The following is a 12,649-nucleotide window of genomic DNA, read 5'->3' as shown; positions in this document are numbered from 1 at the left end:
CAAGATCACACACAAAACACATACACATACAAAATATGTCACTTTAAATGTGTAAAAGAACCATTCTGAGATCTTTAAACTTCAACCTTTTGTAGTTAATATGATGTGCAAAATGTTGTGGTATGTCTCCAATAGATTTGCCTCAATCTGCAGCCTAACATAGACTGTAATGGTTGGTGAATTAATACAAGTATAACGACTCCTGCAAAACTACACTGGAGCAATGAAACCCATATTTCTGGATATTTCTGGTGCAGTGAAATTAACTGAAAGTAAAGCATTATTTATAACCTATATGCAGCAAAACTTTGCTTCTAATGTCCTGTGAAGCTTCTTTTTCTCGATCAGAAAAAGTGGCACTAGCTGTAAAAAACGTAATTAGCAGCTTAAACTACAGAGATGCCATGCGTACAGGATTAGAATTAACCATGGACCACTGTGTGCTGAAATGTGGTCGGTAATTTGCCCTGGAAGTTTTTCACCACAAATTACGGACATGGTCGATTGACACAGGATTAAAACACAGACATCCTGTGAGATTATTACAAATTATCAGAGTTCCCTAGGTTTTACGCGTCATGTGCAAATAGAGCAGTAAACAATCCACCATAACTCTCACTAATAAAGAAAACAAATTTACTTATATTAGACCCCAACACTCGGTTATAGCAGCTCTGCCTGAATAAAAACGTGTCCTGGTTTGAATAAAATTTCTAATTTATATGGAGGGTGTTGCACCAGCCAAAATAGTTCTAACGCAGCAAGTGTCATACATTAATCTTAAACTGAGCTTCTACTGTGTGTCATTCATTCATTCATTTATTCATTCATTTTATTTATTTAAATCCTCGGAAAACGCATTGAGGGAGAACACTCATTTGCAATGTGTGTAAAGTCTTCTGAAAGAAAATGTTGTTATGGTTCTGTAAGGTGGGATGACTTAGAGGATGAGGAGGAACAGAGAGGTTTACCAGCTGTCAGATGTCAGCAGTGTGTCCTTTATGATGGATTACATCCCTCAGAAGTGTATGATGACTTTTACTTGTTGACCATGACTGCTGATAATCTCATACAACCAACAGAAGCTTCAGATAGCTTCATTTCTGTGAATTGTCAGATCAGACCAGATTGGATTGGATCTACTTTTGCATCTGTTTTATATTTAAATCTCTGCTTTAAATTTCCTTAAACAGTCAAACACCTAGCTCTCCCATTTTAATTAGAAAGTAAAGGAATAGAAGTGCGGTGCTTTTTATTGATGAACGTTGAATGGTTTTGAGCTGAATAGATCTGCCATTTCAAACACGGATCGCCGAGTTCCTGACGGACACTCTCAGCGCCTCATCAGTCTCCCCTCTTCCTTGTTCTTTACTCACATCTGTCACCCAATAAATACAACGTTAGACACACTTCTGTACTGGAGCACTTAATAGACCCAGCTCCAGCAGTAACAACCACAGTAACTGTGACAGCGCCTCCCCTTCCAAACACAGCCAGAAAAGGATATGGCACTACATCTGGCGAGCCACAGAAGCAAGATGGATACAAGGTGTTAGATTAAAAATACACGCTGAATCTCTCATGAGCTGTAAGGACGCTGTAATAGGAAACGAGTGAATCAAGTTGTTCTATTGCAAACACTTGCTCACATACATTTAAAACATTGTTTTGTGGAAGATTTCACCTCTCAGTATTAGTGGTTTTGTTTGGCACTGGCTGTTGGTTTGGGTTATTTTTTTCTCCTGATCATGTTGCTTAATTTTTCATCACTGTGTGTGGATTTACATCAGTGAACAGAAGATGTTATCGCCAAGTTCTCTGTTCAGAGTCATTAGCCAAGTCCATATTGCAGTTTAAAGCTGCCACATTCACGTCCTGGTGACATTTCGCCTTCAGTGTGAACATCATGGACATGTAAAGGGGGGGTGAGGTGACCCCATCCGTCTGTGCCGTTTTGGTTGGTACTAACAGAGGTGTAGCAGATGTGATAATGGGATCAGTGGGTGTGTACATGTCTGACTACTGTGCCCTGCTCTGTCATCATGCTAAAACTCACTGTGGACATGTAATGACATGCTGATGTATCAGTATGAATGTTAAGAGATAAAAACCTTCATTGCAGAAGTGACAACACCTAATTTGCTTTGAGTAGCACTTAAGTTACTGAAGTTAAAATATAATTTTTTGTAACTTTAACACAGTTTTTGTAATTTTAAAGTTAAACCTTTATCCAAACAATCAATTCTCTGTTTTACATGTTGTCTAACAGTCGTCTGCTGTTTATCAGCACGTTGTTTACTGTGTCAACTCTACATAGAGGTCATTGTGTCTTCTTACCTTTAACCTGCTCAGCCCAAGAAATCAGAGCAAACCTCTGGTGTCCCACATAGATGCGTCTGTTTCTGTTTACAATGATTGCAGACTCACAGAATTACCTTAATATGGATGTTCTCATTAGGGTTATTTAGTGTTGTTTAAGCAGTTCAAACGGGGAAAAAGGGCGATCAGGTACACCGCTCATTCTTTTTTTGACTCACCAACAAATTATTTCAGTTAACAGAACTGTGTTTTACAGAATGGGTCTAGCTTGTAATAATTCTATATGAATGTACATTTATTTTTATATATTTCCTTGTTATTTTTTTACTTTTAAACTAGTGTTTATATTAAAAGTAGTAATACAGAAAGGTTCCTTTGGTCACATAACAGTACATGTGTATATTTAGTGAAAAGCTGAGCAGGTTTCAGTGTGTGCAGAGTTTACATAATCCTCACTAGATTTAAAGAAAAAGGTCACTAGCAGACTGTTTGTCATCACAGCAGGTAGGGAGGATTTATGTGCACAATCCCAAACAGAAACCATATTTTAAACAAAGAAAACAATATCCACCAACTATTGTTCACACCTTAGAGCACATCATGCATTGATAAAGCCACACACATTTCTACAGTGTGAGGTAGAACAAAAAAATCCAAATGAACTTTATCCCAGTTTCTTAGTTAAAGAAATGCTGAAGATAGCCTGTACTTAGCCTTAGAAATAAACACATCTCAGATTTCTCAGACTTCTGCTTGTTTGAGCACGTTATTGTTGTAAATTTGAAGAAACAGCATGTGAAGTTGTGTCAGAACCAAACTGTTTCACCCAAATGACCTAGCACAGTGAGTGCAGCAGACTTTAAGTTGAAAATGTAAAGAATGTGGAAGTTAAGAGCTTATCTTTAAAGGTGCAGTGTGTGAAAATGGAAGCATACGCAGCGTCTAGCAGTCAGGCTCTAGATAACGATGCTCCCTTCTCTGGTGGTAAGCATTGTCACCAGTGGTAAAAAAAGTGCATATCTGTTATTTGGCCCCCTCTATGTTCCTGTAGAAACATGCAAAATACCAAAGTCCAAGTGGAGGTGTCCATGGAGGGGGCCATTCCCGTGTATGAATACAAGGCTTACACTAATTTTATAAAAAGAAAGGAAATAAAAAGAATTGTATATATTCTGGTGATGACACACTAATTTAGATGAGTCTAAATATCAATATCAATTCAATTTCAAATATACCAATATCAATTATTGATGCATTTTAATGCACTAGTTTTTTACATGCATGCTCTCACCGTGTCAAACATAATAAAAATATTAAATTTGTGTTTAAAATAAAAAAAGGTAGATTAAATTTCCACTATCCTCTAATGGAAGATGTTTGTAGACTGGAAAATTTACAATTGCACTTAACCAAAGGTAAAGCAACCTTTCCTTGTCAAATATCTGAAATTACAAAAATAAAAATGTAATTTTCACAGATGAAAAAATGGTCATCTAAATCTTGCTGTTATCTGTCAGAGTTCCACCTTTTTGTTACTGCTATTACAAAATATTAAATATTTAAATTATTATCAATGATCAATTATTGGTATTTATAAATCGATTCAGAATCTTCCACCTCCACATCACGATGCATCTAAGAATTGATTTTTTCTCCCATTTCTACTAAATATGGATATTATGTTTCATTTTTACGAAGTTTGTTCCACTAAATGCTCAAAAAAAAAAAATCCTCTCCTGCCTGAAAATTTCTGCCGTTATTCTATCTTTGATAACTGACTTTTGAATGATGAACTTATCACCCTTTATTGATCCATTTTAGGAAATCAGAGAATTTAACTCGTCATGTCGCTGACAGTGTCATTAATAATGAACCTTACAGTGGAACTTCTGATCTCTGATAAAAGTGAATTGTCTTATGTAACACCGTCTGTGTTTGTTTTTGATCCAGGCTCTAAATTCTGACCACTGATCAGTCCTGAATAGACTTTTAGTTTATATCACAGTTTTTACCACTAGATGGCGCCATCCACCTACTGTCACGGTCATCCTCAGCTGCAACATAAGCTTCACCAGGCAGAATTTAATACTATTTTTTTCAGACTTTTTGTATAGGTGTGGATATGTTTATCACTGCCAGGTCCAATTTTTATCTTATTTTCTAATCAATCAATCAAACTTTATTTATATAGCGCTTTTAATACAAGACAATATAGCATGTGCTTTACAGACAAATAAATACAAGGAGATTAAAGGAAATATCATCCAAACCCACTCCACCCAACCCTCTAACCCACCCACTCTGCAACTCATACTGACAAAATACATTGCAAATATTGTCAATGTTTTCTCATGTCTGTACTCTTAATTTCATGGTTTTAAAAGGGTTAATTATCCATTATTTTAACAATTGTTGGTATTATAAAGTGCATAAACTTAACGCTCTTCAGTTATGTTTTTATCACTGTAACTTGCTGTGAGTATGTTGTAATGGCTGTGAGGACAGAAATATAGCGTAGAAACATCATCGGTGGCCTTTGTTTTAGATTTATATTTTCTAAGGACAGTTATTAGTAAAAAGTGTATAAAATGCAAACAAACTGAGTTACTCTCTCCTCTCCGTCTGTGTCTAATCCAGGTGGTCGAAGCAGCCAACGCCACCACCTTCAGCTGCCACGTCAACTTAACAAACCAGACACATATCCTGGTGCCCAGCTTCGACTCCCGCCTCTACATGCTCTGCTTCCTGCCCTTCTTCATCCTGCTCGTCTTCACCCCCAACCTGAAGTACCTGGCTCCCCTCTCTCTGATGGCCAACCTGGTGATGACTGCAAGCCTGATCCTCATCTACTTCTACTCTCTGATGGTAAACATCTGCATTTATCTCATCAGTCTTTCTCCCTTTAAACTTTAGTCTTATTTTAGTCTAGTTTGGTGAAGTTCTGACTGATGTCTGCTGTTCAGCTTGGCTGTTTTACAGTTTGTCTGTTTTTCAAGGTACAGAATACTCAATGATATTACAGACCACAATAGGCAAGGAACCAAACGGATCTACTTTATCTTTACTGTGCGCTTTATTTCCAGTTTGTTCACAGGCCCTTGGTAGAAAAACCATCATTTTTGATCCAGGATTTGCATATTTTAGCTCCAGCTCTTTCCCCTCCTGTAATATGACCACATTGAAGTCCCGGTGGTAAAGGGAATATCTGCCTGGATTAAAAAACATCAAAGACTTTGTAGTCCACCTGCTTCAAACTGTGTTGATCAATTAAAAGGCATTTCAGAACATATTTAACTCTTCTCCAACCTTTTCTGTCCTCTGAAAATAATTCAGTGCTCAGTTTCACTATAAAGTTGTATTAAGTCATGTCTTCCTTTTATTTTTTTACCTTTATTTAACCAGGAAAAAAACTCATTGTGATTAAAAATCTCTTTTTAAAGAATGTCCTGGCAAACAAAAACAGTCATACACAGATAAAATAATACAAGATATGTAGTCTATATGCATCAAAGGTATACGTTAACAATTTAAGCAGCAAATATCTACCAGAATCAGCCATATTAAGATTCAATATGTAGAATTTATGCACTGATATTATTGTAAAAAGTGACCATCCCTATGTTATAAGATTTTTTTGACTGAGTTCTTACAGTATCTCAGATATTTCCTAGAGTTTTCACAAACAGAAAAATTATCATTTTTTTGTTCAATAAAAACAACCCTTAATAAGACACATTTACTAAACAGAAAACCAACATCTTGTTTTCATTCATAAATTTCTCATAATGGGGGAGAAATTTACTTCTGAGGCGCAGATGGTCTGGCGGTTAGGTCGTGCCCCATGTACACAGCAGCCTGAGTTCAAGCCCAGTCTGTGGCTCCTTTCCAGCATGTCTCTCCCCCATTCTCTCAACCCTGTTTCCAGCTCTACTTCACTATGCTGCTTTCTGAATAAAGGAGTAAAAGCTCAAAAATATATCCCCAAAAAAAGCGCTTCCATGTTCACGCAAGAGGAACCACATTCTGACGCCGCTTCTTTATCGAATCCACCTTACAGAGTTCTCACTTCAAAACAAGAAGCAAGCAGCTGACATGGGCAGTGCTGGTCTGTGCTCATCCAGCTGTGTTATAGTTTTGATTGAGATCACCCTGAAAGGTGAATTTTACATATTGTGTGTTTAAGTAAGTGTCAGCTAACTCTGCCCACTTCAGACTTTTGAAAAATGCACGAAAAATGGGCAGTTTGGTACTGAGAAGAGGGAGGGGAAATGGACAGGTTCTCCAGATGAGGCAGGAGTGACAGTGACTTCCCCTTGCCAGAGAGTGAAACAGAGTCCTGCAGGACTTCTGCGTCAGAGCAATTTTTAGAGGTGAAGGATTTTTCCCCTCCAGAGTCCCCTGAAGCAGGCTTGTAGTGTGGTGGTGGACCGCGGTGGTCCTGAGCACTAGTTGTTTGGGCCGTTGGCTCCAGCACCGGCGTTACTAAAGCTGGAGCTCTCAGAGCCGAGGCAGGAGAGGATGGGAGTGGTCTCTGAATGGGAAAGTCAGTTATAGGCGGTAACGTTCTACCTTTTACATCAACTTTGTGACGTAGAAACCTAGTGATAGAAGGATTTCATGTCACATAAGCCGCGCCTTTTCAGAAAAGATTATTTAAAGCAGATGTCTGTTTGAGCTAATAAAAGATGTAAAATGCAGATTTTCATTAGTTTGGGTCAAATGTCGGAAATAACAGCAGCATTGATGTGTTTTATCATAGTGCTGTCAGATACCTCAGTGTTTAGCTGAAAAAAAAAATGTTAGTGTTCACCACTTCTTTAAATTTGAAACAGATGAGGCTTCAGCATTAGTTTGATTTTTTTGGTTTTTAGTCGGCCTGAGTGAAAAAATAAAGGCAATGTCCCATTAGGCTGAATGAGATTAACTCAAAATCTCCATTCCAATTGTTAAAATCTTTTGATAACAATCTTGAATAGGATGTGCCCTCCTTACCTTGAAAAGCAGATGCACTGGCCAGATCCTGTGTTTGTCATCGTGAGGATAAATCTTGTAAAGCTTCAGGCTGATGTGTTTTTTTCTAGTTAGAAAATGACAGAACCAACTAAAGTTATTTAAGGAGAAAGAGACTGTAACTATGGCCTTGGTTTAGTTGAAGCCACTGCAAGCCTGTAAGCAATGGTGGCCTTTAGTTTTCACTGATAGTGAAGAACAAGACAATGGCTGCCGGTTGAGCTTGTGTTCTGTAGGTTACCCTTGCGGCCATGCATGCCTTCTCATGCTTGTTCAGTCAACCTCTGAGTATTTTTTAAGTTCTGCCCTTCCCAGACTCTGGGTACGGGGTGTTGCCCATACATTCAAAATGTGTCCCATACCATGGACATGTGAAACAGTCTTTTTGTTTTCTCAGGTTACTGCCTTACAAGACCAGCACTAAAATTATGATGTTAGTTGATGTTAAAGCTAGTTAGCCAACATTACATTATGCCAGCCTTGTCAGCAATATAACATAAGTTTGCTATCAAGTCTGGTCGTCTATAGATCTGAACTCAAAGAGGGTATTTTTCATATTTAACCTTCAGTTCAGGAAAATCAATGACAGGTACTCCAGGGTTATGGTGTGGATATCTTGAATCCTTGCAGACACCCCAAGCCCACCTTTTAACCACGCTGTTATAAAACAAAGCTTGCAAAGACCTTGTTTTGTTTACCCAGGAGTAGCTTAGCAATGGCTCCTATGAAGGATTACTGATTGGTGGGTTAGAGAGCCAATCACAGAGCCCACAAAGGGGCAATTTCACACTGAGTCTCTGCTATTACTCCTCACAGTGAAGTAAAGAAGCTTTGTGGTAAAGTAGGTTCAGATTCCTTGTGTGCAGGACTATAATCTATGAATAAGAAATCACAGCAGTAATCTAATGTGACCTTTTCTTCACTTTATTTTACAAGTAGCCCCATTTAAAGTGCGACTTTTCCCTCTGTGTGTTATAATCCGTCTCTCTGGGTCACTCTGCTGATTGGGTCCCTGGGTTGTTATGGATAACCAGACAAGTGATAGTGACAGAGTCTGCAGATTACCTGGTTTCCTCTTATAGAGTATTTCATCATGCAGCTTCTGCCCTTTACAGATATATAGAAGGCGTGTGCCCTGAGAAACAGCCTAGCCTTGAAAAAAAGGCAATTTCTTGCACCAGAAAGCGTACAAAGATTCGGTGCTAAGTGATATATGTGACTCGTGCGGTTCCTCTGTGGCTGATGGATCACCTGAGCGGGGAGTTTTTTTGAGAAAACTGGAGCATAAAGGCTACAAATACAACTTAAAACTTCTGGAACTGCTCTCTTTGTTTCACTCTGTTTGATTTGATGCCTCTTTTTGGATTCAAGCTCTGCAGTTGACCCCAAATATTAATGTGCTTCTTATATGCCGGCTTCAATTTCATCTTTAACGACTCTGCATGATAGGTTTAAGGTTTTGGCTCAGCCTGCTGACCTTCATTTTAAGATGAATATAAAATATGGTCATCCAAAATGACACCATAAAGAGGTTTCACTATTACAGCAGAGGCAGTGTTGGCAGCTGATAGTCCAGCAGGATCTTCAGATCCTCCCTGAAAAACTCGCTTTGTAAGGCTTGGAGAAAGTATGATCATGATAGATGATTAAAACCGATATTAATCTTAATATTAGAGAAATACTGCAGGTTTGAGAAGTATTTTGATATTCAAGGAAGCCCCAAAATGCATGGTTAAAACTTTGAATTTAGTTTTTTGAATGCACAGGGGGATGTAGCTGCATATTATCGTTTTCAACAGGGACTCTCTAAAATAAAAAAAGGGCCTTCCATAAGATGTATTTACTAAAACGTTACCATTTTGGTTTCATAGAGGAATTTCACATCATGAGGGAGAAATGCAGTTAAAAGTGGCCTTCCTAGTTTGCACCGCAAGTGACCAAAGAATGCTATGGGAGAAGTTAACAGCCCTAGGAAGGCCACTTTTTAACAGCTTTTCTCCCTAATTATGTAAAATTCCTCATTCTTCAGAAAAACGCATTAGTAAATACACCTTAACTTGTGCTGTTTTTATTGAACGGATTCCTCAATTAAAAACAAGGAGTGAGATGCAGAGTTGGGCAAAGCTGAGCAGTGTGTTTGGTCTCTACTGGACCTGGAAATACCTGTTTGAGCTACAGCATTACAGGAGGTGGCACGGATGGAGTTCATACAGAACTTTCATGTCCATGGATTAAATGCTCCCTTGTTCTGAGATATAGTGTGTCAGCCATGATCTAACATGATGGCTTTTTGACTCTTAATACTCACATAACATAAGCTGAAACTTGCATACATTTACACTTTCTTTTGCCAAATTCCTACAAATGTATTTAAAATTTTCTCTCACATCTTGCAAACATTTTATCTGTTAAGATACTCTCAGTTATTCCCCCACTTTGGATTATTTCAAAGAATTTTCAGCCTCCCTCTCTGTTTTCTTTCTTATCAAATATCAGAGACTAACTTCATAACAAACTAATGCAATATGCAACTGGTGGCAGTCAAACAAGCCCAAAGGCCAAAAAGCATTTTACTCTCTGCATGAGCTGTTCTCCCATAATCTGATTAAAAATAATCCAAATGGGCCTCACTGAGCTTGTGGTGTTTGACTCAGGAGTAACAAAACAACGGTAATGAATAGTGCAGAATGTGTATTAACTAAGTATGTTTTTCCTCTGCTCCTCTCTCCAGAACATCCCCTACCCCATCAACCTACCAAAGGTGGGCAAAGCTAAAGACTACCCTCTCTTCTTTGGGACGGCCATCTTTGCCTTCGAAGGGATCGGAGTGGTATGTGGATGAAGCTGAACGTAACATTTTAAACATTTGAATCCTACTTACATCTGATGTTTACATGACATATGTTTCTGGATATGTTAGCTGACATAGTTTTGTTTACAGTGACTTTACAAGCCTCACATTTTCTACACTAGAAAACATTGCTTTTGATTGCACTTCAAGTTTTACAGCCAACTCAGAGTGTGTTTGTTACAAAGCACAGCAGCAAATCGTTCTGATTAGGAAACTGGATTCATATTAAAGAACCAGGAACATTTTAGAAGCTTTGAAGCAGTGTTACAACCTTTTTTGGGGTTGAAAGTACTTGAACCTTGGGACAGGTAACAAAAATTTGCCATCCTTAATATCCAATATGACCAAACCATTGGTGAATATACTGTACACTGAACTTACATGAAACAAAAAAGTTTTTTTTTTTACCTTGGCTGCGTCGGGCTTTACATCATGAGAGAGAGAAGCGGTTAAAAGTGGCCATCCTAGTTTGGACTGCAAGTGATCGAAGAATGCTATGTGAGAAGCTCACTGCCCTAGCCAGGAGAGCCATTTTTTTCTCTTTTCTTTTTTAAAGATTCATTTTTTGGGCCTTTGTTAGATAGAGGAGGACAGTGGATAGACTCAGAAACAGGAAAGAGAGTGGGGAGAGACATGCAGGAAATGATGCCACAGGCCAGATTAAAACCCAGGCCGCCCACGTACATGGTGTGCGCCTTAACCATTCGACTACTGGCGTGCCCCGGAAGGGCCACTTTTAACAGCTTTTCTCCCTCATTATTGCTTTTTTTGTCTTGGGTGTGTGGGGCTTTTTGCCTGTATTTAATAGGACAGCCAAAGAGAGATAGGAAAGAAAAGAAACATGGGGAGAGAAGGCGGGAGAAGACATTCCCTAAACATGCCCTGAGACCGGCTATTGATTGGAACAACTGAGCCAAACCAGCACCCACAAAAAGCCTTTTTTAAGAATTCATAAACTGCCCCCATGAGGTGCCTTAGAGCCAGAAATTTATCTTCAGCTTGTGTTCCTTTCCTTCCTTTATTTCTTTATCCTCTCCTGCCTCTTTTCCCCAGCCTTGACCCCTTATTTGTCTCCAAAATGGATCTTTTTTCTTTTTGTGTTTACCTCTCATTGCTCTTTTTCCTCTTTTCTCCTTCTTTTCCTCCTTCTTTCTCGTTTTTATTTTTACCTTCCAGTTCTAATCCTGCTTCCTTTTTTCACCTTTCCTGCCTTTGTCTTCTACTTTATATTCACTGGATAATGGCAGCATCCACACTATGGCTGAACGATTTGGGAAAATAATCTAATTAAGACTTTTTTTTACCCAATATTGCGATAGCGATTTAACATGTGATTATTTCTTCAGTTCCTTGCTTCATGTATTTTCCAACAAAAATAAACAATAATTCATTCTGAACTTTAACCCAAACAATATTGGGTTAAACTAGGGCTGGACAATTTTGAAAAAAATATCTAATTGTTATGACTTTAACTCATTTTGCAAATAGGATATGAACTGTTGTATTAAAGGGAATGATAATTTTATATAATTCTCATATTTAACAAGAAAAACATGCAAAAAACAAGAAAATTAGATTTTTTTTTGTACTCTATTCTAAAAATATACCACTAGAATAATTGCATGATATGTCATGCATGACATCTCTGCTGCAAAAAAAGGTTCTAAACTGGTATTTTAACACCAATTCCAGGTAAAGGAAATATTGCACCCTCTGCGATTTGAAAATTGCAGCAGGCCATATTGTGATTTAATCTAATTTTCGATTAATTGCCTAGCCCTAATCCACACCTCGGTCCAGGTATTGGACAGGCTCATAACTGTTGCTAGGCACTGCTAAACAACTAACAAACTAAAATCAGGATCTGCAAAACACACAATGAAGAAGAGAAGCATAGCTTGATGACACTGAGGAGCTATGAGACCCACCTCCATCTTTCATTCAACTGTGTTCAAAAGATGAAATGAAAATTGGACAGCATCATCCAGATGCTTTAGTGCACTTACCATATGAATAACATAATATTCAAGAGTAGTTTTAACCTCCCAGTGTGACTTTCCAGGGTTAAAGAGTAGTTTGAAACAAACTAAAATGGGCTTATATTGGACTGGTTACGGTAAGTATGAGGGTGGAGTGTGATATCTGGATGCTACTTATGAATTCAAACCCTGAACACATCCTTGACTCTAATTTGAAGCATTCTCGTCATTCGTCATATTGTTCAGGTGTTATTAAAATGTGTTGACAGTTTGGTACAGGAAAGATTTTTCATCCTGACCCCTGACTGCTGGAGACAAACATATTTTTCATAATCATGTGCAGACAGCACAAAGTGGCCATTAGCATGCATCTCACTTTACTCAGTCCTCACATCAGCTGCATTTTGAAGCATACATTTGAGTGATCAGCAGCCTGCTTAATTAATAACTGGTAGTTGCACATCTATCAACGTATTTTGCCTTGGTGAGA

At 38.2% G+C, this 12,649-nt stretch overlaps 1 protein-coding gene across 1 annotated transcript in view; it reads left to right on the top strand.

Annotated features, from left to right (window-relative positions):
* Positions 1 to 12,649, top strand: part of slc36a1 (solute carrier family 36 member 1) — a 93,009-nt gene that overhangs the window by 24,786 nt on the left and 55,574 nt on the right. Inside the window, exons 8-9 of the mRNA XM_041797638.1 lie at positions 4,957 to 5,184; positions 10,061 to 10,159. Of these exons, the coding sequence (XP_041653572.1) occupies positions 4,957 to 5,184; positions 10,061 to 10,159 (327 nt within the window). The remainder of the gene's footprint in view (positions 1 to 4,956; positions 5,185 to 10,060; positions 10,160 to 12,649) is intronic.

The sequence above is a fragment of the Cheilinus undulatus genome, linkage group 10, assembly GCF_018320785.1.
Source record: "Cheilinus undulatus linkage group 10, ASM1832078v1, whole genome shotgun sequence".
NCBI classification, from domain to species: Eukaryota; Metazoa; Chordata; class Actinopteri; order Labriformes; family Labridae; genus Cheilinus; species Cheilinus undulatus.
This window is presented reverse-complemented; position numbering and strand designations above follow the sequence as displayed.